The sequence below is a fragment of the Microtus pennsylvanicus genome, chromosome 2, assembly GCF_037038515.1.
Source record: "Microtus pennsylvanicus isolate mMicPen1 chromosome 2, mMicPen1.hap1, whole genome shotgun sequence".
NCBI lineage: Eukaryota > Metazoa > Chordata > Mammalia > Rodentia > Cricetidae > Microtus > Microtus pennsylvanicus.
Window position 1 is genome coordinate 131,509,218 of NC_134580.1, and position 26,832 is coordinate 131,536,049.

Genomic DNA, 26,832 nt, shown 5'->3' on the forward strand with positions numbered 1-26,832 from the left:
AAAACAAAAGATCATTTGGGGCTGGGGAGATGGTTCAGTAGTTAGGAGCACTTGGTCTCTTCCAGAGGACCTGAGTTCAGTTCTCAGCATCTACACAGGTCTAATAGCCATGCTAACTCTAGTTCCATGGGATCTGACGCCCTCTTCTGGCCTCACTGACCCAGCATGCATGAAGTGCATAGACATACGTGCAATACATGCAAGCAAGACACCAAAAACATGAAATAAAACATATATTTTTTTTTACAATTTTTTTTCGAGACAGGGTTTCTCTGTAGCTTTGGAGCTTGTCCTGGAACTAGCTCTTGTAGACCAGGTTCACCTCAAACTCACAGAGATCCTCCTGCCTCTGTCTCCTGAGTGCTGGGATTAAAGGTGCTACACCATCACCGCCTGGCCCTTTTTTTTACAATTTTAAGAAGAATTTACAATTTGTTTTTCTTCTGTTATTAGTTGGGAGATGTTAGTAATTATTAGTGAGTGTGTGATTGCTGGTGTCAGAGCCTGTAGCTGGAGTTTCTCTGTGTCTGGGCAGTCAGTCTCAAATAACCATTTAGAGAGTTATTATGAATTGTAAATGCTCTGGTTGATTACTAGCTAACTTTTCCATATTAAATTAATGCATAATTCTTATCTACTATCTGCCATGTGGCTGCGCCTTCTTTCAACACGGCACCTTCTTCTTGCTTCTCTCTCTGCATCTCTTGAGACTCCGGAGACTCTGGCATTCTTCATCCCAGTGTCCTCTGTACGGCTGTCCCGCCTATAGCTCCTGCCTCGCTATGGGCCCGTCAGCTCTTTTATTAAACCAACCAAAAGATGCCTTGGCAAAGGTGCATCTTCACAGTGTACAAAAAGATTATTATTTTTTTAAAATATTTATTTACTATGTATGTATACAATATTCTGTCTGTGTGTACGCCTTGCAGGCCAGAAGAGGGCACCAGACCCCATTACAGATGGTTGTGAGCCACCATGTGGTTGCTGGGAATTGAACTCAGGACCTTTGGAAGAGCAGGCAATGCTCTTAACCTCTGAGCCATCTCTCCAGCCCTACAAAAAGATTATTTCATAACAAGGTCCTGTCTATGGAAATCAGGGGAAATTTTTCCAGACTTTGTTCTCCCCTTTCACTTAGGGTTCCAGGATCAAACTCAAGTTACCAGACTCTCAAGACAAAGCCCTCCTACCCATTGAACCACCATACCCTTACTTGCTTCACTGAGAGAGTCTCAGTATATAGCTGAGGTTGACCTGGAACTCACTGGCATAGCCAGGATGGATTATCTCCGCCCCCCACCCCCCAACCTCTCAAAAGTAAGATCAATCAAAGTTTAGCTCTGAGGACACTTTGTTCATATCAGTATCAGCAGTGTCTTTCTTCTGCCATACCTCCCTCTTTTTTTTTTTTAAATTAATTTAACTTTAATTTATTTGCCTTGGTGTGAAGGTGTCAGAACTCCCCTGGAACTGGAGTTATAGACAGTTGTGCTTCCATGTGGTTGCTGGGAATTGAACCCAGGTCCTCTGGAAGAACAGCTAGTGCTATTAACTACTGAGCCATCTCTCCAGCCCCGCCTTCCTCTTTTGTATTTGGAAGAACATTCCTTTTCCCTTGTGGCCTGCCCCCTCCACAGGACCTGAAACTGGCTGCTCAACAGTGGCTTGCTGGTCAAGACTTTGCTCAAAGACAAAGATGGAGATCCTGTGCTGCCAAGGGCACCAGCTGCTGCCTCTGACTGGAGGCCCTCGGGCGTCCTTGTTTGCCAAGCCTGCTAGCATGTTGCTGCTCAGGACTCCCGCTATCCTTCCTACAGTCCTCATATTTGCCTATACAGTAGTGTCAATGCTTGTACTCACGCCAAAATAGTTTTTTTTTAAAGTTTTTCAAGACAGGGTTTCTCTGTGTAGCCCTGGTTGTCCTGGAACTTGCTTGATTCACCTACTTCTGCTTCCTGAGTGCTGGGATTAAAGGTATATACCACCAGTATCTGACAAATGAAAATAATTTTAATTTATAAACTTACAATTTATCTACCAAGGTATGAATTCTTCAACGTTGTTTATTATTATTATTATTAGTGTGTGTTTGAATGATGTGCGAGTGCAGGTTAATTTACGGAGGTCAGAGGACAACTTTCAGGGATTGGTTCTCACCTTTTTTTTTAATAGGTTTATTTATTATATATACAATGTTCTGTCTGTATGCCTGCAGGCCAGAAGAGGGCACCAGATTCCATTACAGATGGTTGTGAGCCACCATGTGGTTGCTGGGAATTGAACTCAGGACCTTTGGAAGAGCAGGCAATACTCTTAACCTCTGAGCCATCTCTCCAGCCCCCTGGTTCTCACCTTTTACAGTGGAATCTGAGAGTCAAGTTACTATATTTTGGTTCGTTAGCATCTGAGAAATTTCATTTTACAGGCAGATGTAGGGGCTTATATATGGGAAGCTGAGGTAGGAGGATTGCCAAGAGTTCCAAATCATACCTGGTCTCTACTAATGCAGTTTTAAAAAATGTATTGGCTTATAACATTCTTTGTTCTGTTGCCATAAAAGTCCATGAAACTACTTCCATGAAGTAGGTAATTTAAATTTGTGTTTTTCCAGGGCACGATCATTCACATTTTGGCCCCCAAAACAATCTCTTAACTTCCTTTGGCTTGAAAGCTGTGTTTTTGCGTGGACGATGGGCTTTAATCTCAGTACTCCAGGGGCAGAGAGATGTGGATGACTAAGGCTAACCTTGTCATGTACTGAATTCCAGACTCGCTGCAGCTACACACTGAGACTGTTTCAAACAAACAGGAAAAGCAGAGCAACAGAAAATGTGGTCAAGCCGGGCGGTGGTGGCGCACGCCTTTAATCCCAGCACTCGGGAGGCAGAGGCAGGCGGATCTCTGTGAGTTCGAGACCAGCCTGGTCTACAAGAGCTAGTTCCAGGACAGGCTCCAAAACCACGGAGAAACCCTGTCTCAAAAAACCAAAAAAAACAAAAAAAAACAGAAAATGTGGTCAGATGAGCAAAGGCACAGGATACAGAAGGATAGATTAATAGGTTAAGGAGCATAAAGCAGTGATGTGATTAGACTTATAATTTAAGAAGCACAAGTTTGGTTGCTTCCAGTGTTAAATCATGTCATGAGCGCCCGGTAAATAGCAATTTTAGCACTGCTTGTTGGCACTTGCTGAGTCCCACTGGGAAAACCTCTCTTTTGTTGTGTCTGCATCTTGGACCTTTGTCCCTAGAGACAAAATATAGTTTTTTTTTTTCCTCCCTCAGCAGCCATTGGAATCCTTTTGTAGGGGTGAGAGCAAAGCAAGACAGAGGTGAGAAAGCTCAGTTGAGGACTTGAAAGAAGCAGAGCACGCAGGGCAGACTTGGATGTGTGAGACTGAGAAGGCCTGGTAACAATCGAGCTTGAAGACTTAGCTCTTCATCTGGAGAAGGGAACAAGGCGTTTCGAAAAGCCCTCGCGTGTGAAGGACGGACTGGAAAGATCACGATCTTCGTGGAGAGTGGTGGCGGGAGCTTGAGGAAAGTGGGTGACTTCCAGATGCATTAAGGAGACGAATTAAGACGGCAGATGGGCAGCACCCAGGCCCCGGCTTCTAGTGACCTCAGCGGTCACGGGTGAGTTAGGACTGGTGTTCCCGCGTCAGGGAGGTGGGCGTGGCCTGCTCGCGCTGTCGTCCCGGCGACCGGGTGGGGCGGGGCCCGGGGCGGGGATGGGCCGCTGCGTCACTTGGTGGTGGCGATGGTGCGTGTGTGTAGGGGGCGGGGGATACGCTGGGCGCGTCCCCGGGGTCACGTGGTGCGCAGCGCGCACAGTCCTCCTGTCGGTTGGTCCTGGAGCGGCGCAGCAGGAGCGGGACCGTGAGGTGAGCTCGTGGCCAGGCGCGGCGACGCGTAGCCAGCTGGCTGGGGCCATGGCGGGGGAAGGCCCCGTGCCGCGCGCGCGCCGTGCGGGCGGGACCGGGGACGGAGGCCCCCGCTACTGCGGGACCCTGGCTCAGTCCCGCTCCCCGTCTGGCCCCCGATTACCTAGCCCCGGAGGGAGGCCCGGGGACCTCTGCTGTGAGCGTGGCGGGCGTGCGAGCGCCGCCCAATCACTGCGGCTGCCCGTGGGAGTGACGGCCACTACGGCCAATCAGCTCGGCCCGAGGGGGCTGGGCTGCGAGGTGCGGGCCCGGGGCGCGGAACGGGGCAGTGGGGGTGGGGAGGGGTGCCCGAGCTGCACCCCCAGCTTGACCAGTGAGATTGGGGTGCATCCTACACTGCTGCTTATGCCGTGGAAACGCGTTTTCGTCTTGTGCCTTTCTTATCCTGCTATGGGAAGCACACCCTGTCCTCAAGACCCTGTACATGGGAACATGGGAGTGTCCCCTTTCTCTATAGTTTGTAAAATCTGGGCGTCGCTCCCCTTCCTTAAGCGCTAGTCCTGGGATTTTTCTCTCAGTTTCTAACCATCCTTGAGAACGGACTGAAAACATCCTCGCTTTTCTTTGCTTCCCTATTCTCAGGCGACACTCCTATATTCAAACCTAATTAACAGTTCTCCCTTTTCAGTCTACTGATAGGTCTCTCAGAAGTCAGGTCAGTAACCAGAGTTTTGGAATACTTTATTATTTCCCACAACTCTGAGGAAAAGAATCTTTCTTTCCAGGCCCCAAAACTGGTATGCTTTCAGAAGTTAGTAAATTTGAGGGCCAGTTCTCCCCCCCACCCCCCACAGTCTGAGGTGAGCATCCCTTTCCTGTTCTAGTCCAAATCCTGATGCTCTGGCCCATAGTTTTCCTGTTTCACCTATAAGGGGTTTCACTGACTTGTACTTAAGTCTGTCCTTGGGGTTGTGATTTTTCCAGGCGTTCTCCAACCTGACTCGTTTCTTGGGGGAGACCGCTTTCTTGTCTGAGAGTGTGTTTACTTTCTGGGCTTCTTCAAGGTTTGAGTTGCACCCCTTTTAGCAGGAAACATCACCCTGGGGGTGCAGCAAATGCTGGACACACCTTTCTCTTGGATCCTCCCACTCCTAGATGGGGTCATTCTTGAGCACTCCCTCTCCCATTTTCCCACCTCGTCCTTTTTTGTTGTTGTTTGGTGCGTGCCATGACAGGCGACCACAGGACAACTTGAAGGATGTTATTTCTCTGCTTCCCCTTCGTGGGTTCTAGGAATCAACCTCAGGTGGTCATTCTTGGCTGCAAGTGTCAAGTGGCCAGCTAGCCAACCATCTGTTTTGAGACCAGGTCGTGCTGTGCAGCTCCCCTGGAACTTACTGTGCAGTGCCAGCTGCCTTCCAATTCATGGTCCTGCTGCCGTGGCCCGGTCTGAGATTACAGGTCCTCCTTCTGAGCCTCCCTTTTTTCTTTCTTTTAAGCTTTTCTGCCATTCAAGATAGTTTCACTCTTGCGTTTCCTTCCCTCTTTAGAACCGCATTCCTCTTCACGTGCCCTCCCAAGCTCTTCAGTGTGTCTCTTTGGTCTTCCTTCCTCTGTTGAATGCATAGCTGCAGAACGCTTTCTGTGCCCTCCCCCGGGGCAGTTCTTTTAGTCACCCCTCCCAATCTTTTCTTCCCTGACAGAATCCCCTTCCAGGCTCGCGGTTTTCATTGTTGTTGTGAGGCCCTGTCTCACGAAGTCCAGGTTATCCCGGAATTTACTGAGTAATCCAGGTTATCCTGAATTTACTGAGTAGTCCACGTTATCCCGGAATTTACTGAATAGTCCAGGTTATCACTTATTGAGTAGTAGTCCAGTTTGACTTTGAATCCACGGGATCCCCTGCCTCAGCCTCACAAGTGTTGGCATTCTGCGAGAATGCCTGGCTCGCATGACTTTTTTTTTTTATGTCGTTTATCTTTCTGCAAATAGAAATTCCCTTTTGGTTCACTGCCTATCCAGGCATTTTTCTGGCTTCTGGTTCCTGTTGGACACTGTTTTGCTTATCTGGTGATGATAATGATTCTCCTCTCTCTTCCTCTTTGTTGGAGGAAGAGACTTCCTGACCTGTTGCTGTAGTCAAATTATAAAGGAATCCCCTTGTAATTTTTTCTGTTATTTTAGGACTTTTTAATCTTCTGATGTTTTACTTCCTGTAAGTTTCTGGTGAAGTTCTCAATAGTTTTTGTGGGTCTGACCCCTGCAATCGAGGCAGGAGGATTGTTGCAAATTTGAGGGCTGCCTGGGCCATTTGAAGAGTTCCAGGCCAGCTAGGGATACATAGCAAGACCCAGTATCAAGCAAACAGATCTGATTAGGTAGGTTCTATTTCCTCCCCCCACCCCCTCAGCCCCCCTCCGCCCCAAGAGGGTTTCTCTGTGTAGCTCTGGCTATCCTGGAACTCCCTCTGTAGACCAGGCTGACTCATACAGAGATCGCTTGCCTGACTGGGATTAAAGGCATGCACACCACTGCCCAGTCTCTTTTTTGTTTTATTCTCTCTCTCTCTGCCTCTTTCTTTCTTTTTTTTTTTAATATTTATTTATTTATTATGTATACAATATTCTGTCTGTGTGTATGCCTGCAGGCCTGAAGAGGGCACCAGACCTCATTACAGATGGTTGTGAGCCACCATGTGGTTTCTGGGAATTGAACTCAGGACTTTGGAAGAGCAGGCAATGCTCTTAACCTCTAAGCCATCTCTCTAGCCCTCTCTCTGCCTCTTTCTTTCTCTGTCTCTGCCTCTCTCTCTCTTTCTTTCTTCTTTTTGAGACAGGGTTTCTCTGTAGCTTTGGAGCTTGCCCAGGAACTGGCTTTGTAGACCAGGCTGGCCTTGAACTCAGAGATCCTCCTGTCTTTGCCTCTCTAGTTCTGGGGTTAAAGGTGTGTGCCACCACCACCCAGTTCCTCTTTTTTTTTTTTTTTTGATTTTCGAGACAGGGTTTCTCTGTAGCTTTTTGGTTCCTGTCCTGGAACTAGCTCTTGTAGACCAGGCTTGCCTCGAACTCACAGAGATCCACCTGCCTCTGCCTCCCGAGTGCTGGGATTAAAGTCCTCTTTTTTTTTCTTTTTTGTTTTTAAACCTCCCTGTTCTGGGTGAAGGGTTTAAGAGATTTTTCTAGTAATGTATACCTTGTAGCTCATAAACTATTTTCCATTAGCTCTGTATCAAGAAAAGAAGTCATATGGGCTGACGGATATAGCTCAGTGGTGGGTTATTTGCCTACCGTGTGTGGAGGGCCTGGATTTGATTCTCTGCTTGAAAAATGGTGTGTAGCAGCCTGATGTGGTGGTGCCACATTTATTTATTTATTTATTTGTTTTTCGAGACAGGGTTTCTCTGTGGTTTTGGAGCCTGTCCTGGAACTAGCTCTTGTAGACCAGGCTTGTCTTGAACTCACAGAGATCCTCCTGCCTCTGCCTCCCGAGTGCTGGGATTAAAGGTGTGCGCCACCACCGCCCGGCAGTGGTGCCACTTTTAATCCCAGCACTTGGAGGCAGAGGCAGGAGGATCTCTGTGAGTTTGAGGCCACCCTAGTCTACAAGCGAGTTCCAGGGCAGCCAGAGCTATATAGAGACTCTGCCTCAAAAATAAATAAATAAATGAATGAATGAATAGAAAGAAAAAAACTGTGTATTTCTCTTTCATTCTTCTTGAATATCTGAATATCTGCCTGTCTTTTCTCCAAACCCCCACTTTAAAAATCTACAAATATCTGGGACATCTTGTCTCAATAGGTCCTCATCCCTAATATTTCTCTTTTCCCCTCCAGATTTTTGCTTTTGAACTCTGATTCATTTCTCCACAGCTGGCGTTTCACAAGCTTAGGGGATAATGACTCCTCTGACCTTTCTTCCTTTTGGGAAGTACTTGATGGTGCAGCTGCAGGAGGCGAGGCTGGGGAAGGGCGGGCTTTGGGGTCTGAGAAGCTATATCGTAGGACAGGGCAGGAATACAGCATTTCAAGACCCAAGTCCTGAATCTCATTTGGAAACTGGACATTTGCCAGGCACCTGCTTCCTAGGGATGCTGGGGGATTTAATGGTACCCCTGGGAACCTGTAGGAATTAATGGAGCTTGTGGGGAAGTGCCCTGAACTCGGTGTGAGAACTTGAATAAAATTGACCATTATTGTATTTTGGAACAGCTAAGCTGCTTCAAATTTTTTGTTCATTAAAACCCTAGAACTAAGTTGTGTTATTTCAGGAAGAGAAATAAATCCTGTGTTCAGTATATTTCTTTAAAAAAAAATTGGAGGTCTGTCTGAGTAGGCGCTAATAAAATATGATTACTTACGTGAACAGGTAGTTTGTCTCTTTATTTGGCTGTTACTGCTCTCTGTATGATGCTTTTAAGTACACCCTTGAAGGGTCCTACATTCCTGCTTCTCATCTTGAATGTGAAAAGAATGACCGACCTGTCTTGTTAAAATGCTGCTTGGATTTAGTAGGTGGGGTGGGGTCTGAATATATGCCATTCTAGTTTTTGGGTGGTGTTAAGATTAGGGAAGAACACATGAGTAGCCAAATCCACATTCAGCTGGAGTGCTCAGTGAAAACAGAAATCTGATTGTTAACCAAATGGTATTGTTTTCCCTTTCCCTTTTTCCAGACACAGTTTATAAGGTCTATAAATTCTTTCAAGTCCATTGTTCTCAGACAGGATCTCGTCTTGAATTGTCTGCTAGGGTTGAAGGTTTATACCAATGTGTCCAATTTCTTTCTTTCTTTCTTTCTTTCTTTCTTTCTTTCTTTCTTTCTTTTTTAAGACAGGGTTTCTCTGTAGCCTTGACTTTTCCTGGAAAGCTCTGTAGTTCATGCTGGGCTTGAACTCACAGAGACCACCTGCCTCTGCTTCTGGAGTGCTAGGATTAAGGGAGTGTGTGCCACCATAACTTGGTTTGCTCAATTTCTTTTTTCCCTCCCCTTTTTTCATTTAAAAAAAAAAAAGAAAGGTTATTTTGTTTTATGTATTTGCCTGCATGTTTATATCTGTACCACATGCATGCCTAGTGCCCACAGAGGTCAAAGAGGGAATTAGATCCCCTAGAATTGAAGTTACAGTCAGTTGTGAGTTGCTTTGTGACTGTCAGGAATTGAACTGGGTTCCTCTGAAAGAGCAGCCAGCACTCTTAATCTGTGAGTCATTTCTCTAGCCTCCAACCCTTCCTCCCACTTTTTGAGATAGTCTTGCTGTGTGTAGCCCAAGGCTGTCTTACCTCAAAGTCTGGTACTGTAGATAGTTGCACTGTAGTTCCCTGTTCCTGGCCAACCTTTAGCTTTTTTAACTGTCTACAAAATTACAGGTTCCTCTGTATATTGCCAGATTTAAGTGTGTAAATATATATTGTTTAAAGGTATTGTACATTCAAGACAAGTGCTCTTCTACTGAGCTCTCGTACCCCAAGTCTGATGGATAATTTTTGACATGGAACCATTCTAGTAAGTACTGCATAGCCAGTTTGTTCCTGATTCCTCTCTTGTTACTGTGAGAAGGGAGTCAGGGTACCACATCAAGCCACTGGAGTCTCTGCAGTTCTCTTTGATTTTCTGGTTCTTCAAATGGACCTGAGAAAGGCCAGGCTGAAACTAGGTGCTTGGCCCTGAATGGAAGCTGCTGGTTCGTCTGCAAATGCTCCAGAAGGCAGTCCTGGTGATCTGGTGACATTCTTGGATGAGCTCTTAGTTTGTGACACTCTCTCTTTGTGTGTTTTTTTTTTTTTTTTTTTTTTTTTTTGGTTTTTCGAGGCAGGGTTTCTATGTGGTTTTGGAGCCTGTCCTGGAACTACCTCTTGTAGACCAGGCTGGTCTCGAACTCACAGAGATCCACCTGCCTCTGCCTCCCAAGTGCTGGGATTAAAGGCGTGCGCCACCACCGCCCGGCCTCTTTTTGTGTTTTGGGGACGTTTCTTTGCTTTAGATTTTTAAGCTAGGTTCTTTTAAGTAGCCTCGACTGACTTTGAACTCCTGGTCCTTCTGCCTCTACCTCCCAGGTGCTGGAATTCTAGGCATCTGCTGCTTATGCCCAGCGTGTTTTTTTTCCATTCTGAATCTCTTGATTCATTCGTATCTGTTAGCCTTCATGGCCCTTTTCCAGCCTGATCCTATTCCAGGCCCTAATCAGGACGAACCTGAATGACGAGACCGTTTTGTGTCCCTGATCTCCCTGTAAGCCCTCCATTCCTCACACAAATGTCAGATTATCTTCAGTGACAGATTTGATCTGGATCTGGCACTGGTCCCAGCTCTTACACTCACATGTGACCTCAGGCCAATCACTTTGTGCTCTGGGTCCAGGCCTCATTCTCTCCAGCTGGACGCTGGGCAGTTGCTGATCTGTAGGGACCTTGTTTAAAAGTCCAGTTGCCTGCAGGAGCTCCTAGTAGCAGGTCTGATTTCCTTCACGTGCTCCTGTGGGCAGACTGCCAATGCTTTCCTTGTCCCAAGTCACTTTTGCTGGTGCTGTCTCCTTTCTAGCCAAACAGCCAGCTTGTCTTCATGCCCAGTGTCAACATTCTTGTACCTCTGTGTACTCTTGTCAGTTGTGGGATATATTTCATTCAGAACTACCTGAGTTCTCAAAGAAGTCTGACTTGTGTGTTCTCCTTTCAATGTTAGCTGCCTGTCTGCATCACCAAGAGGGAGGCTGTTTGTTTTTCAGGCTGTGGTTTGTATTTATCCACATTTACTTGTAAATGCTTTTATATAATGCTTATTTTAAGCGTGCGCACATGTGCATACACATGAAGTATGTGTATGTATGTGTGCATTTTTGGAATCAAAGTGGTTCTTCAATCACTTAGCACCTTTATTGTTCATTTATTATTTTGAGACAAGGTTTTACTATATATAGACCAGGCTGGCCTCCAACTCAGAGATTTGCCTCATCTTGCCTGGTATACACCCCTCCCCTTTTTAAACTTTTTTTTTTTTTTGAGACAGGGTCTTACCACATAGATCTGGCTATCCTGGAACTCACAGAGATCTACCTACCTCTGCCTCCTGAGAGGTGGGATTAAAAATAAATGTATTTACTTAATTTTTTTCTTTTCCTCACCTCATTTATTTGTTATTTTTCCATCTTAATTAAAATATTTTTGGTGTTTTGCTTTCATGTATGTCTGTATACTTTGTGTATGTCCTCTGAGGCCAGAAGAAGGTGCGGGCTCTCCTGGAACTAGAGTTACAGACAGTTGTGAGCTTCCGTTTGGGTGCTGGGGATTGAACCTGGGTCCTCTGGAAGAGCAGCCAGTTCTGTTAACCAATGAGCCATAGGTCCAGCCCTTATTATTATTATTATTTTTTTTGAGATGATATCTCCCTGCATAAGTCAGGTTGGCCTTGAATTTGAGAGAATCTACCTATCTTTGCCTCTTCCAGTGCTGGGATTATGGGTGTGTATCATCCTGCCTGGCTCCCTCTCCAATCCCCCCGCCCCCACCTTTTCCCCTTTTAATTAGCAGGGCAAGTAGCGTGAAATTTTAAGGGTGAAAGGGCAATTAGCAACCAGATGGAGTGGATTGTATTATGTTTAGAATTCCAGCACTTGGGAGGTGGAACCCAGGGGAATCAAAAATTCAAAGGCCGTTTCTTGGCTGCATAGTGAGGTCTGCCTAGGTAGGTTATGGGAGACTGTCCCACACACAAAAAATGGTTTGCTTTGCTTTAAGACTTGGAGGGACTGGGTGGTAATGCATGCCTTTAATTCCTGCAATCAGGAGATTGAGGCAAGTGGATATCTAAATTCAGGCCAGTCTGGTCTACAAAGTGAGTTCCAGGACAGCCGGGCTAGACAGTAAAACCCTGTCTCGAAAAAACAAAACAAATAAAAAGTTCAAAAGTGTATTGTAGTGCTTTTAGCTCCCCTGTTCAAAAACCAGTTACCTGATAATTTCTTCCTAGATTCTATTTATTCATTTGTTTGTTTATTTTTAAGGCAGGGTCTCAACTTTTAGCTTTGGCTGGCCTGGACCATGCTGTCCTCTAAGGCATAGAGATCTACCAGTCCCTGCCTCTTAAGTGCAGGGACTAATGAATCACCATTTTCCTGAATTTTAAAGGTGCTTAATATTGTGCTTCTGAATTATGAAAACATACTAAGTACAGACACAACAAACTATTCTAGAGGGCCTGGAGAGATAGCTCAGCTGTTAAGAACACTGGTTGCTCTTCCAGAAGTCCTGAGTTCAATTCCCAGCAACCGTATGGTGACTCACAACCATCTAATATAGGATCTGATGCCCTCTTCTGTCATGTAGACTTCTTGCAAACAGAACATTCATATACATAAAATACATAAATAAATAAATCTTAGAAAAAATGTTAAATAAACCCTATCCCAGAGCTGACACATTTACCTGAAATCCCATTGCTCCAAAGGGTGAGGCGGGGAGCTTGAGATGCAGTGTTTAACTTCTTGACATTGCAATATGACTGACATAGTCATCTGCAAATGCATTGGGCCATATTCATAGCTATCCTTGGTTGCATCTGCCCTGTAGATATAAGTTTATGTGCCTGATAGAGTTTGAGGCTAGCCTGGTCTATATATCAAGACTTTGCCTCTAAAAGAAGACAAACAGGGACTGGTAAGATTATTCAGTAAGTAAGAGTGCTTGCTGATGACCTGCTTTTGATTCCTGGAATCCATGTAAATGTGAAGGAGAGCAGCAACTACAGAAATTTATTCCTGCAGTCACATATACACATGTACATAATAATAAAAATCCTTTCAGAAATTAGAGGAGCTGTGGGTGGAGCTTGGTGGTGTTTGCCTTTGATTCCAGCACTTCGGTGGCAAAGTTAGAGTGAAGCTTACTGTTCCAGGTATCTGTTCTACATAGGGAGTTCCAGGCCAGCCAGGGCTCTGTAGTGAGACTCTGTTTCAAAAAGAGACAGAATAACATGGTTCAGGCGGGTGGTTAATGTAGCTTGATGATAGATTAGTTACTTGGGATATGGGGGTTCCTGGATGGATCCCCAGTAACATAAACAAAACTACTAGATTTCCAATGAGTTCCTTGAAAATGTCTTGATAACCATTACTTATGGGGTCTGGAAATCAGTACTTGAAGGTGCATTTTTTTGTTTTTCAAGACAGGGTTTCTCTGTAGCTTTGGAGCCTGTCCTGTAATTAGCTCTTGTAGATCAGGCTGGCCTCGAACTCACAAAGATCTGACTGCCTCTGCCTCCTGAGTGCTGGGATTAAAGGCGTGCGCCACTACTGCCTGGCTTTCAAGGTGCATTTGATCTACTGATTTAGTGCCCTTGCTTCTTAGGGAGGCGTATGGGGAAGATATCTGTATCTGTATATATAATAATTGATGGTCCTGGGGCTGGACCCTAGGATGCTCTCATTCTTGGTAAGTGTTCTATCACTTTAAAAGTTTTTTTAAATTAGAAAATAATTTTATTTATGTGTTATTTATTTATTTATTATTATTATTATTATTATTTTTGGTTTTTCAAGACAGGGTTTCTCTGTGGCTTTGGAGCCTGTCCTGGAACTAGCTCTGTAGACCAGGCTGGTCTCGAACTCACAGAGATCCGCCTGCCTCTGCCTCCCGAGTGCTGGGATTAAAGGCGTGCGCCACCATCGCCCGGCCGTGTTAATTATTTATTTGTTTTTTTCTGAGATAAGGGATCACTATATAGCTCTTCCTATACTGGAACGTACTATAGACTGGCCTTAAATTTACAGAGCTTCTCCTGTCTGTCTCTGTCTTCAAGTGTAGGGATTAGTGTGGTGTGTGCTAACATGTTCAGTGCCCCACCTTAAATCAAAAAAAATTTTTTTTTTTTTTTTTTTTTTTTTTTGAGACAGGGTTTCTCTGTGCAGCTTTGGAGCCTGTCCTGGAACTAGCTCCTGTAGACCAGGCTGGTATCGAACTCACAGAGATCCGCCTGCCTCTGCCTCCCGAGTGCTGGGATTAAAGGCATGCACCACTGCCTGGATTGGTTTTTATGTTTTATATGTGGGTGTTTTGCCTGCATCTATCTATATGTGTGTCATGTACACGCAGTACTCGTGGAGGCCAAAAGAGGGTGTTAAATCCCCTGGAACTGGAGTTACAGACGGCTGTGAGTTGTTATGTTGGTGTTGGGAGTTGATCGGAGGTCCTCTGGAAGAACACCGGGAAGAATACTGGCTGCTAGCACTCTCCAGCTCCTAGTCTTAGCCTTTTTTTGTTTGAGATGGGTTTTGTGTAACTCTGGCTGTGTAATCCTTCTTCAGCCTTCAGAGTACTGGGATTACATGTGTGTGTGTCTTATTTAGCTAGCCACTCAATTTTGATCGGTTGCAAGCTTAGAGAAAGGAGGGGTGCTGCTTTTGGGTTGCTTTCTCAGGGACTGCCCCTATTTTGTCTGTTGTTGACTAACAGGGAGGTAACCTCATCAAAATCAAAACCTTTATTTGGAATAACGTTAATAGCTTTGTTGGATCTTTGCCTGAGTCTCTCCAGTTGGACCTTGGTTATTTGGCCAAATGGAACTACTGAGCTTTCAGAGGTCTTGTAAAATGTAAGAGTCTGGTGTTAGTCACCAAGCTTAAATAGGAGGGTGTGGGAAAGGGAGGTGGTGCTTGAGTCAGTGGTCTTTGGAAAAGGACTCAGAAGTTCTGTTGGGGGAAGACTTTAAACTGAGGCCTTTGTTCCTTGAGGGAACATAATCCTAGGAATTCAGGCCAACTCCTAGGTATCCGTGGGGAGTGTGTTTGAATGTCTTTTCTAGGAGAAGAATGTGATTTTGGAGGTCTCTTTCCTACATGAAAAAGGTCTATTCTTTAATTCTACTACACCTTTAATAGTAGCACTCAGGATGGAGGCTCTGAATTTGAGGTCAGTCTGGTCTCCCTCCATAGGGAGTCCAGGCCAGCCAGGGCTGCATAGTGAGACCCTGTCTTAAAAAGACAGTGTCGTGGTGTGTGTGTCTACAGTTGGGTAGATTAAGTTACCTTTCTTCTGTAGGTACACACTTAATTGAAATACCTAGGTGTAGTGATATTTCATTGGTATTTTAATAAATAAAGCTTGCCTGAAGTTCAGAGAGTAAAACAGCCACACTGATCAGCCTTACAGACCGGACAGTGGTGACACACACCTTTAATCCCAGTAGCCACTCTAGTTTACCATAGAAACCGGGCAGTATTGGTGCATGCCTTTAATCCCAGCCTTAGAGAGGTATATAAAATGGGAGGAGAAGCCGGGTGGTGGTGTCTCATGCCTTTAATCCCAGCTCTCAGGAGGCAGAGGCAGGTGGGTCTCTGAGTTTGAGGTCAGCCTGGTCTACAGAGCTAGGACCAGGACAGGCAGAGCTGTTACACAGAGAAACCGTATCTTGAAAAATCAAAAGAGAGAGATTAAAAAAAGAGAGAATTAGTTGTCTATTAAATAATGTGTTTTAACATTCTGTAAGCAACGAAAGGGCTGCTTATTGGAAAAACTTAGTTTAGCTGTGTTTTCCTATGACTTTCAGAAAGAACACAAATATAGCCAGGTTATGGTGACTCATGCCTATAAACCTAATATTTAGAAGGCTAAGGCAAGAGGATTGCTTCAGGAGCTAATCTGGGCTACAGAGTGAAACTTTATCGCAATAAAAGGAAATAGGGGGAGAAAAGAAAAAGAATCTACAAAAAACTCACTATAAGTGTGGTGCTCATGCCTGTAATTCCATTATTTGGGAGGCTAGATAGAGGCAGGTAGATTTCTGTGAGTTCAAAACCAGCCTGGTCAATGTAGGCTAGTTAGGGCCACAAAGTGATCCGTCTTTGCGGGGGGGGGGGAGGAGGCACACTACACAAAACTAATCAACCAAAACTAAAAAACAAAACAGCAACACCCCCCTCCCCCCAAATCCCAAAACCAGGTCTCACTCCAGACCTCTAGTCTGCAGTCTCTATACAGTGGAGTGGCTTGCAGGCTGAAGTCCCTAGAGCCTAAGAAAAAAGTTCAAAAGGTAGCAGACCTCAGGGACAAAATAATGGCCTCTTTTCAGGTGCTGTATTCCTTAGGTTTTGCCATCTTCCCTGTGTCCCCAAAGGGTATTAATAATTAATGGTTCATATGTTTTGTTTCTATGTAGAACTTTTTTGCTCTTTTTTTTTTTTTTTTTTTTTTGCTTTTCAGAGTTTTAGCACAATGAAGTCCTTTAATCTTGACCTTGTTCCACTTTCCTTCTGAGGAAGCTGAGGTCATCTCATAACAAGTGTATTTCACATGACGTCACTGCTTGTTAGATGCTAGGGTGCCCATTAAGAGTTCCTTACCTGCCAGCTGGTGGTGGCACACGCCTTTAATCCCAGCCCTCAGGAGGCTGAGGCAGGCGGATCTCTGTGAGTTCAAGGCCATCCTGGTCTACAGAGCGAGTGCCAGGTCAGGCTCCAAAGCTACAGAGAAATCCTGTCTCAAAAAACAGAGCAAAGCAAAACAAACAAACAAGAGTTCCTTACCTTCTGGAAGAGTTCAGCTGAAACCAGTATTGAGTTGTGATTGAGCAGGTCAGATGTCACGGGAGGGTATAGAACTGATACCTTGTTGAGAGGTACTGATACTGATGACTGTACCCAAGTCTAATGAACCAGGGGGGCTTTTCTACAAAGGTTCTAGAGGTTGGAACTATAAGCAGTCTGGATTAGTAGGGTTAAGAGCTGCAAGATCAATAGTCTTGACAGCTTATTGTGAGTCAGGCTTTTGTAAACCTGTGTGAAGGTACACACTAGGTTTCGATACGCCATATTTTAGGGGAGGAGCCTGAGGCTTAGGGACAAAATAGCTTGCTCAGCATTATGTGATCCCAACCTGGGCTACCCTATTGCAGAGTCCTGGCTCATAACTGATTAGATAGACTTCCCTCCTTCCCTGCTTTCCAGCTCCCATCTTTGGAGACCCGTTTGGTTTGGCATGTAGTTGTTATCTGGAGTCAGACTAAGTTCAGTTCTTGGTTCTCATACAGCCCAGCCTGGCTTCCAGAGACTAGACTGTCCCTCTTTACTCAGAACTGGCCTCAGACTGAGTCTCCTGCCTCCACCTCCCAAGTTACCAAGCCCTCCCTGCTTGTATGTATGTGGGATGTATATACATGTTTGTGTTCATGTATAATCACAGCCGTCAGGAGATAGAGGCAGCAGGAGGGTCCGGGTTCAAGGACATCCTCAGCTACAGGAGATTCCATCTAAGAAATAATAAAAAAAATTACAAAAGTGGGGGTCCTTAATTGGGTACCCCTTGGTAATGAAGAAACCTTACAGTAGGGCCTACAGAATGGTGACCAGAAAATGGAATAGTGCCGGATGTTTAATCTTGGCCACTTGAAAACTGAGGCAGGAGTTTGGCTATAGAATAAGACCTTGTTGCAAAAAAGAAAGAAAAACACAAGAAAGGAAAGGTGGGAGAAAGGAGTTCAGGGCACTGCCTGTGTCAGGCTGGAGGCCTTCCTGCACAGTGATGTCCGGGAAGGGGGAGGCGGGACTGTGAGGGTAAGATGTTCCCTTAGTGAGGCTGAGTAATAGGCTAGAGGTCATAGAACCAGGTTCTCCCACTGATTCTGGAAAGTTCTACTGATTCAACCAGCTCATTCTCAGTAATGTGGCATGAGTAAACTCAACCCATTTAATTATAAAAGAAAAGCTTGGGTTCTCAGAATGCATTTTTTGTTGATTTCCAATCAGTGTTTCACTGTGTACTTCAGGTTACCTGAAACTTGGGGCAACCTTCTTGTGTCAGGTGTACCTTATTTTATTTATTATTATATGTGTAGGATTCATGGGTGGGTTGGGGTGGGCTGTGTGCTATGGCACCCGTATGGAGATCAGAGGACAAATTTTTTTTTTTTTTTTTTGGTTTTTTGAGACAGGGTTTCTCTGTAGCTTTGGAGCCTGTCCTGGAACTCCCTTTATAGACCAGGCTGACCTCGAACTCACAGAGATCCGCCTGCCTCTGCCTCCCGAGTTCTGGGATTAAAGGAGTGCGCCACCACTGCCTGGCAGAGGACAACTTTTGTAGCGTCAGTTCTCTCCTTCCGTCTTTACGTAGATGCAGGAATAGAAGTCAGCTTGTCAGATTTGCATTGTTCATCAAGTGCTTTTACCCAATGAGCTATCCCAAAGGCACCAGAAAGCTTTTTGTTGTTGTTGTTGTTTTGTTTTTGTTTTTCTCAAGACGATTTCTCTGTGTAGCTCTGGCTGTCCTGGAACTCACTTTGTAGACCAGGCTGGCCTTGAACTCAAAGAGATCTGCCTGTCTTTGCCTCTTGAGTCTGGGATTAGAGGCGTGCACGACCACTGCCCAGCTAGAAAGCATTTTTAAAACCTCTATTATTGGCCTGGTGTTGGTTGCACATGCAATTAATCCCAGCACTCTAGAGGCAGGCAGATCTAGATCATGTGAGTTCGAGGCTAGCTTGGTTTACAGAGTGAGTTCCAGGAGAGGTTCCAAAGCTACAGAGAAACTCTGTCTCGAAAAACAAAATACTCCTCCCCCAAGTAAAACCCTTTTTTTTCTAAGGCTGGAGAGATGGCTGGCTCAGTGGTGAAGAGCATTTACTACTGTTGCAGAAGACTTGGGGTCAGTTTTCAGAACCCATGTCCGAAGACTTGAAACCTCTGTAACTCTAGGTCCATATGTGTGTGATGAGATGACTCTGTGGGCAGTGTATACAGGTGGTACACATGTACATACAGGCAAAATACTCATACATGTAAAGAAAAATCTTATATAAAAAACCCCACAGTCCTCTTGGGAACTGGAGAGGTAGTTGAGTGGTTAAGAACCCTTGTTTGGGTTCAACTAGCACCCACACAGCAGTTAACAACTCTCTGAAATTCTAGTTCTAGGGGATCCAACATCCCTTTTAACTTCCACAGGCACCAGGCATGCTTGTAATACACAAACATACATATAAGAAAGATACTTACATAAAAGAAAGTCTTTTAAAACATACACATACATATACTTACACACACACACACACACAGCTGGGTAGATGACTGAGCAGTTAAGAGCACTGACCCCTCCTCCAGAGGACCTGCATTTGATTCCCTGTACCCACATGGGGGCTCACAACCATCTGTAACCCCAATTCTAAGGGACTCAACTCTTCTGGCTTCTGTGGGTACCATACATGCGTGTGTGCATAGGTAAGACATCCATATGTCTAAAACAGAAAACAATCCACAAGACAGAACTAAACTCTCTCTCCCCTCCCTGTCTTCATCTCTCCTGTCTTTATCCTGTCAAATTTAATAGACTAATGGAGCTCTTTTAGTGTGAAAGAGCCCTTCCTGAAACCACTTGTTGGGAATAGCTTTGGATGTATTTATTTGTGGCACAGACTTGCCTCAGACTTACTATGCAGTGGAGGATGAGCTTGAAGCTCTGTCTCCATCTCTCAGGCTTGCTTCATGGAGTCTGGCTTTTATTTTATCTTTTTAACTGGGAATGAAACTCATAGCCATGCTTGCCAAAGCATACATCCTATGCCATGTCCCTCAGACGTGTGCTAGGCATTTTAATGGGACCTTAGAGACTTTTCTGGTCTGATTTTCACAACGCCCAGGATAGAGGCCATTAGTGCCATAGATAGAAAACAGGAAGGAAGGCCTGAGGAGGTAGCTCATAAACACAATTGGAGTAGTAATTATGGATCTGGACAACACTTGGGAGGCAGAGGTAAGCAATTTAAAAAGTGAGTTCTAGGCCAGCTAGGGCTACATAGTAAAACCCTTCTTTAAAAAGACTAAATAATTAAAAAAAAAAAAACTAAATAATTCTGGGGTCAGCTTCTTGCTATGTGAATGTCCTAGAATGTCCTTAATTTTCCTTCTGTATTGGAAACTTCCCACCACTTTCCTTCTGACTTCCACATGGATACTGTGGCACATGGGCCCACACATAGACACACACACAATAAATAAAAGTGTAGTAAATTTTTTTTTTAGTAAAAATTTTTAAATGAAAAAATACTCAGTTCCTAAATGTGAGCATTATTTTAGATTTCTCCAGAACTGGATGTAAGAGACTGTTTGTTTGTTTGTTTGTTTGTGTTTTGTTTTTTGAGACAGGGTTTCTTTATAGTTTTGGAGGCTGTCCTAGAACTAACTCTTGTAGACCAGGCTGGCCTCAAACTCACAGAGATCCATCTGCCTCTGCCTCCTGAGTGCTGGGAATAAAGGCGTGCGCCACCACTGCCCAGCTGTAAGAGACTCTTGGTTTCTTGTGTTCTGGGTTGTGTAGTCTTCTGATGGAAGTGATAGTCAGATTCTAAGCATCTTCACAGCGTGCCCTTGCCTTCCAGCTTGAGGATTAAAAGAAGGCTACAGCTATGTTTCACTTTCCTCTCCACAGGACCCACAGTAGCTTTGATCCTTTCTGAAAACTTAAGTATTTCTGCTTGTTGTAAAAGGTGTGATAATGCTGGCACAGCCTTTGAAAGACTTCAGGGGCTTTATATGCCTTTATTCCAATTTTGCCTCTATGAATATAAGCACAAACACATCTGCTTCTAGGGTAATCTTATTTTTGATAACAGGGGTTTCTCGTGCTTGGATATTTTTTTTTGTTAGATTCATGTCGATTTTTATTTATGGATATGTGTGCCTATGTGAGTATGTCTCTTGTGTGTAGATACCCACAGAGGCCAGAAGAAGGCATCAAATTCCCTGGCTATCATGAGCTGCCCAGTTGTAGGTGTGGGGAACTGAACTCAGGTCCTCTGCAAGAGCGACAAGTACTCTTCTCTGTCTCTCCAGCTCTGCCTTGTATAGTTTTCCTATTTTTTCTTTTCTTTTTAATTTATTATGCATACAATATTCTGTCTGCATGCATGCCTGCAGGCCAGAAGGGGGACCAGACCTCATTACAGATGGTTGTGAGCCACCATGTGGTTGCTGGGAATTGAATTCTCAGGACCTTTGGAAGAGCTGGCAATGCTCTTAACCGCTGAGCCATCTCTCCACCCCCCTTGTATAGTTTCCAATAACCTTGCATAAGCTGTTCGTGCCTGGAATGCTTCATCTTTTCTGCAATTGTGTCTCACTTCAGTATCATGGGAACAAAAAATTTAGTCTTAATTGTATTACCTGGTTTTGAAGGTCCAGTAACATAGTATAAGTATGAAGTTCTTTAATTTTTTAAAAATTATTTATTTTTATTTTATATGCATTGGTGTGGATGTATGTCTATGTGAGGGTGTCAGATCTTGGAGTTATAAACAGTTGTGAGCTGACATGTGGGTGCTGGGAACTGAACTTGGGTCCTCTAGAAGAACAGCCAGTTCTCCCAACTGCTAAGCCATCTCTCCAGCCCCTAAAGCTTTATACTATCTATGTGGAGGTCAGAGGAAAGCTTATGAGAGTTTGTTCTTTCCTTCTACCATATGAGTTTTTGGTATTAAACTCAGGTCCTCAGGCTTAGTGGCAAGTTTACCTACAGAGACATCCAGTTCACAAATAAATCTTGCATTTAAAAATTTGTACGACAGCAAAAGAAAACATTTGTACAAAGTCCTAGTTATGACAGCTTGTGCCTGTAATTTCAGCATTTGAGAGACTGAGGCAGGAGGATTGCTTTTGAGTTTGATATATATAGTTTTGAGTTGTACAGTCATAGCAAGTTCCAAACCAGTTTGGGCTACAGAGAGACCCTGTCCCCAAAAGTAAAATTGTTGTTTTGATTTTTGATTTGCATTTCCTTTAATTTAGGGTACTTATGTGGGCATAAATCACACACTTATTGGATCTTTGTGTCTTCCCCTGTCACTCACTATAATTCATTTTTAGCATGCTTTTTTTTTTTTAACCTTTTTGTCCTTAGTCAGAACAATCTTTGTTAACAAAGGAAGTTGGCTCTTTGTCCTAATGGGCTATAGTTATTTCTTTCTTTGAACTGTGTGCCACAATGTGTATTAAAGCTTTCATTACTGTTGACTCAGGGCATTGAAAGAGCACTGTGTCTAAGTAAATAAACTGGACTCCTTGTCTCCTTTGGACCAGTGGGTTCCTGTTTTAGAGAGTTTGAATGTAAGGAGTATTTTTTTTTTTTTTTTGGTTTTTCGAGACAGAGTTTCTCGGTGGCTTTGGAGCCTGTTCTGAAACTCGCTCTATAGACCAGGGTGATCTCAAACACATAGAGATCCTCTAGTCTCTGCCGCCTCCTGGGATTAAAGGCGTGCACCACCTCACCACCACCAGGTGGGCCTGAAACTCACATAGATTCCTTGGCTCTGCCTCTCCAATGCTGGGATTACAGTTATTTACCACCATACCTGGCCCTCGACTGTTCAACACCATGGAGACTTTTCAGGAGCCCCTGGAAATAATTTGATCATCTTCATTCATCAGTTTCTGCTTTATGCCTATATTATTATTTATTTATTTTTCTCTGAGACGGGCCTTCACAATGTAGTCTTGGCTGGTATTGAACTTTCAGTGATACTCCTGCCTCTGCCTTCCTTTGATTTCACACATGTGTTAATACACCAGACTTGATGGCCTACTCTTTTTCTTTTGCTGTGCTGGGAATTGAATACAGGGCCTTGTGCACTATAGAATTCATTTAGTCAAGTCTGGCCTAGAACTGGAAGTTGAAATGTAGTTGAGCTTAACCTTGAACTCCTTTATTTATTTACTCTTTTTGAGATATAATAAATTGGTCTCTGTAGCTCTGGCTGTCTTGAAATTCACAGATATCAGCCTGCCTCTGCCTCTAGAGTGCTGGGATTAAAGTTTAGTTAAACTGGACTCATGAGATAGATCAAGCTGGCATAATATTCTTTGTGTTCCTTCTACCTCAGCTTCTTGAGAACTGGGATTTTGGTGGGTGCCAGAATGCCTGGCTTGCCTTTTTTTTTAAGGATTAATTTTTATGTATGTGTGTATGTTGGTGCCTGTGGAAGCTAGAGGAGGGCGTTGGATCTCCTGGAGCTGGGGATACAGGTGATTGTGATCTGTCTGATGTTGGGAACTGAACTTTGGTCCTCTGAAAGAACAGCAGAACAGCATGTTAATCAGGCCCTCCTCCTTTTCATTTATTTAGTTTTTTTTTTTTTTTTTTTTTTTGTTTTGTTTTTCGAGACAGGGTTTCTCTGTAGCTTTGGTGCCTGTTCCGGAACTAGCTCTTGTAGACCAGGCTGGCCTCGAACTCCCAGAAATCCGCCTGCCTCTGCCTCCCGAGTGCTGGGATTAAAGGCATGCGCCACCACCGCCTGGCCTATTTATTTAGTTTTTGTTGTTGTTGTTCGGTTTTTCAAGACATGGTTTCTTTGTGTAATAGCCCTGACTGTTACACAAAATTCACTCTATAGATCAGGCTGGCTTTGAACTCACAGTTTGGTCTGCTTCTGCCTCCCAAGTGCTGGAATTAAAGGCATGTGCCACCATTGTCCTGCTTCATTTAGATGGTTTGTGAGACAGGGTTCTCTGTGTAGACCTGGCTGTTCTAGAACTCACTCTGTGGACTACGCTGGTCTTGAGTCCAGAGATCCCCCTGCTCTGGAGTGCTGCGATTAAAGGCATAAACTACTGTAGGCCAAAGTTTCTGTCTCTCAGGCCACTCCCAGGTAGCCAACATGGATGCTTAATATTAATTATAAATGCTTATCCTATAGCTCATGCCTTCTCTCAGTACAGCATGTTCATCTTGCTTCTCTCTGCATCTGCTGGTGACTCCAGAGTCCTTCGTCTCAGAATTCTCCTAGTCTGACTCTCCTGCCTCAGCTATTGGCCAGTCAGTGTCTTTATTAAAGCAATCATAGCCACATATATCCATACAGTGTAAAGGAATATTCCACAGCATATCACCATGCTCAGGTTTATTTAGTTACTTGAGATCACTTTATTTATATTTATTTGACTCTCACTGTGTAGTAATGACTGCCCTGGAACTCACAGAGACCTACCTGCCTCTTCTTCTGGAGTGTTGGATTAAAGGTGCGCACTACCCTGACCCCGACCTTGTGTAGCAAATACAAGGCAAGTGCTTTAGTACTTGATGAGGTGTGCATGCAGCTCTAGGACTCTCTGTTTCTTTTTCCTTGTTCTTTTTATGGTAAGGTCTCTTGTAGCTAAGGCTGGCTACAAACTCCCTAGGTAAGAGGATGACCAGGAACTTTTTTTTTTTGAGCAAGAAAAATAGAGTTTATTTTATGTGTATCAGTGTTTTGTTTGAATGTATGTCTGTGTACTGTGTACGTGCTTGGTTCTTGCAGAAGCCAGAAGAGGGTGTTGGGGGTCTCTGAAACCTGAGTTACAGAAGGATATGAGCTGCCTGCCATATGGGTGCTGGAAATTGACCTCAGGTCCTCTGAAAGAGCAGCCATTGGCCTTAACCACTGAGCCATCTTTCCAGCCCTGGAAAGGAACAGATTTATTTATTTATTTTTTAAAAGATTTATTTATTAGAGGCAGGTGGATCTCTGTGAGTTCGAGACCAGCCTGGTCTACAGAGCTAGTTCCAGGACAGGCTCCAAAGCCACAGAGAAACCCTGTCTCGAAAAACCAAAAAAAAAAAAAAAAAAAAAGATTTATTTATTATGTATACGGTGTCCTGCCTGCATGTATGAATGCATGCCAGAAGAGGGTACCAGATCTCTTTATAGAGGGTTCTGAGCCACCATGTGGTTGCTGGGAATTGAACTCAGGACCTCTGCAAGAGCAGCCAGTGCTCTTAACCTCTGAGCCATCTTTCCAGCCCAGAAACAGATTTATTTAAGAAAAGTAAGGAAACCTTTTGAGAGTGAAAGATTGACAAGGGAGGAATACTAACCCTCTGCCTTTATTTGCTTTGAGTATAGGCGGGCCACCATTCTTGGCTTTATTGGGTGCTGGGAATCCAACATAGGGCCTTATGCGTGCTAGGTCAGCACTCTACCAGCTGAGCTATGTCCTCAGCCCTGTAACTCGTTGTCTACTTTTCCAAAAGTAGGGTTGGGTGCCAGCTTTCATTCTTGCTTTGTTGTTCAGGGTTGGCATCAGGGGTCCTCTTTCAGCCTCCAGGGAGCCAGCACTACAGCCCAAGCCTCCATTATTGCCTCATATCTCAGCTTACATTTGCTTCCTTTGTAGCACTTTACTTTTTATAGCAATTGCAGCTTGAACTGACTTCTTTTTATTGGCTACATTTTAATATGAAGGCTCCTTGAGGGTAAGAACTGTTGGCCTTTAGGTCTTGACTAAATTTCTGAATAAATATTTGTTGAATGTGTCATTGAGTAGTTGAACTCGATCACAAGAGCATCAGAGGTGAGCCTTAGAATCCTCGCTGAGAGAGCCCTCCGAGTTTTCAGAGCTCACTGGCTGCCCACGGTGGACACGGTGGAGGAGTGCTGCTAGTGGGGGCACCGATAGAAGGGGGCTTGGTATTTTGAATAATGCCTGCTTGGTTTTTTTTTTTTTTAAATTTGTGGTGGTGATGCTACACGCTGGGCAGACTTCCCCAAGTTTCATCAATATTTAATTGTTTTTTTCAGGAGAACAAAAGCAGCCCTGTTGATGACTGAAAATGACAAAGCATCCACCTAACAGACGAGGAATCAGCTTTGAAGTGGGAGCCCAGTTGGAAGCTCGGGACCGGTTAAAGAACTGGTACTTTTATGTTTTTTGTCCTACTAATTAAAGCATTTGATGGAGGGTGTCTCACCAGCACCGCTGGAGCGGTGCTGTGGTGTGTGTTCTCTGGCTTCTTCAGTCTCGGAAGATGCAGGGAAACTTAAGTTTAGAAAACAGGTCTGTCCTTTCTCTTTGATAGGGGGATCCCTGGGTCACACTTGTTCCCCCCTTTTTCTGTTTGATGAAGAGTTACGGGAAAGTGGATCATGGATTGCCCTGGGAAGAAAAGCTTTCTCGCTCCTGGCTACCTGTCTGAAAGAGGAGCAAAAGGCAGATGGAGATGAGAGATGGATGGGGACAGCACCCATGTCATCACAGCCCCTCTTGTTTCCTGGGGATGGTGTGGGTCTCCCTTCAGGATAATTAGATTGAGATGCTGAGGGTTTTGATTGCATTGCTGAATTTTGTTTGTTTTGTGTGACAAGGTGTCTAGTAACTAAGGCTGACCTTGAATTGATAGAGGAGCCTCCTAAATGCTGGAATTACAGGTCCCTGCAACTGTGACTGACTGGCTTTAATTGCCTTTTGTCCTCTGGCTGTCAGATACTTTGAATATTCTATAAATGTGGTCACTGATAATGTTGGCATCTGGGGATTATTTTAAGAGTCATATTGAATATTTGGAGAGCAGTCTTCAAAATTAAACATACCTGGGTTTGGTGGCATATACCTGTAATCTCAATAGCTGGGAGGCTAAGGTAGAAAGATTACTGAGAACTGGTATAGAGCTTGGCATAAAGAGTTCCAGGTCAACATAAACTACAGAGTGAAATCCTGACCCAAAAAATCCAAACTAACCAGCTAAGATTCAAGTTCAGTTGGTAGAGTTGTCTAGCATGCACAAAGTCCTGGCTTTGATTCCCATCACTGAATAAATAGAGGTGGAGAAGTAGAGGCATGGGTATCAGAGGTTCAAGGTTATTTTAACTGCTGCATAGTGAATTTGAGGCAAGCTATAATTATGTGAAACCCTGCCTGAAAAGAAGAAAAAGAAAAACAGGACTGCTACAAAGATAGTTGTAGTTGAGGGCATCCTAGAATTTGGTTATTTCTTAGTGCTCCAAAGCACAGAAGTTTCAGAACATAAACCTTTTGAGTGTTTGTAATGAAGAGCTTTAGCTCTTGTGATAGTCATCTCAGAATAGACCGACTGACTTCTGTGGTGTAGGAGAGTCAAAGGAAAAGACTTGGCCAGAAACTGTCCATGCTATTAGGATCGAAGACCCTGGCACTGGAGAGTGAATTTAGTGAGAGAATGCTTGTTTGGTATAGGTGAGGCCCTCAGTTC

At 44.2% G+C, this 26,832-nt stretch overlaps 1 protein-coding gene across 2 annotated transcripts in view; it reads left to right on the forward strand.

The window, feature by feature from the left end:
• The first annotated feature begins 3,716 nt into the window (after positions 1-3,716).
• Phf20 (PHD finger protein 20) overlaps positions 3,717-26,832 on the forward strand; it is a 115,829-nt gene continuing 92,713 nt past the window's right edge. The window contains exons 1-2 of one of the 2 annotated variants that reach the window (XM_075962734.1): positions 3,717-3,883; positions 25,406-25,520. In XM_075962734.1, coding sequence (XP_075818849.1) covers positions 25,438-25,520 — 83 coding nt within the window. In that variant the 5' untranslated portion in view covers positions 3,717-3,883; positions 25,406-25,437. The remainder of the gene's footprint in view (positions 3,884-25,405; positions 25,521-26,832) is intronic. The other variant, XM_075962735.1, reaches the window with a different exon arrangement.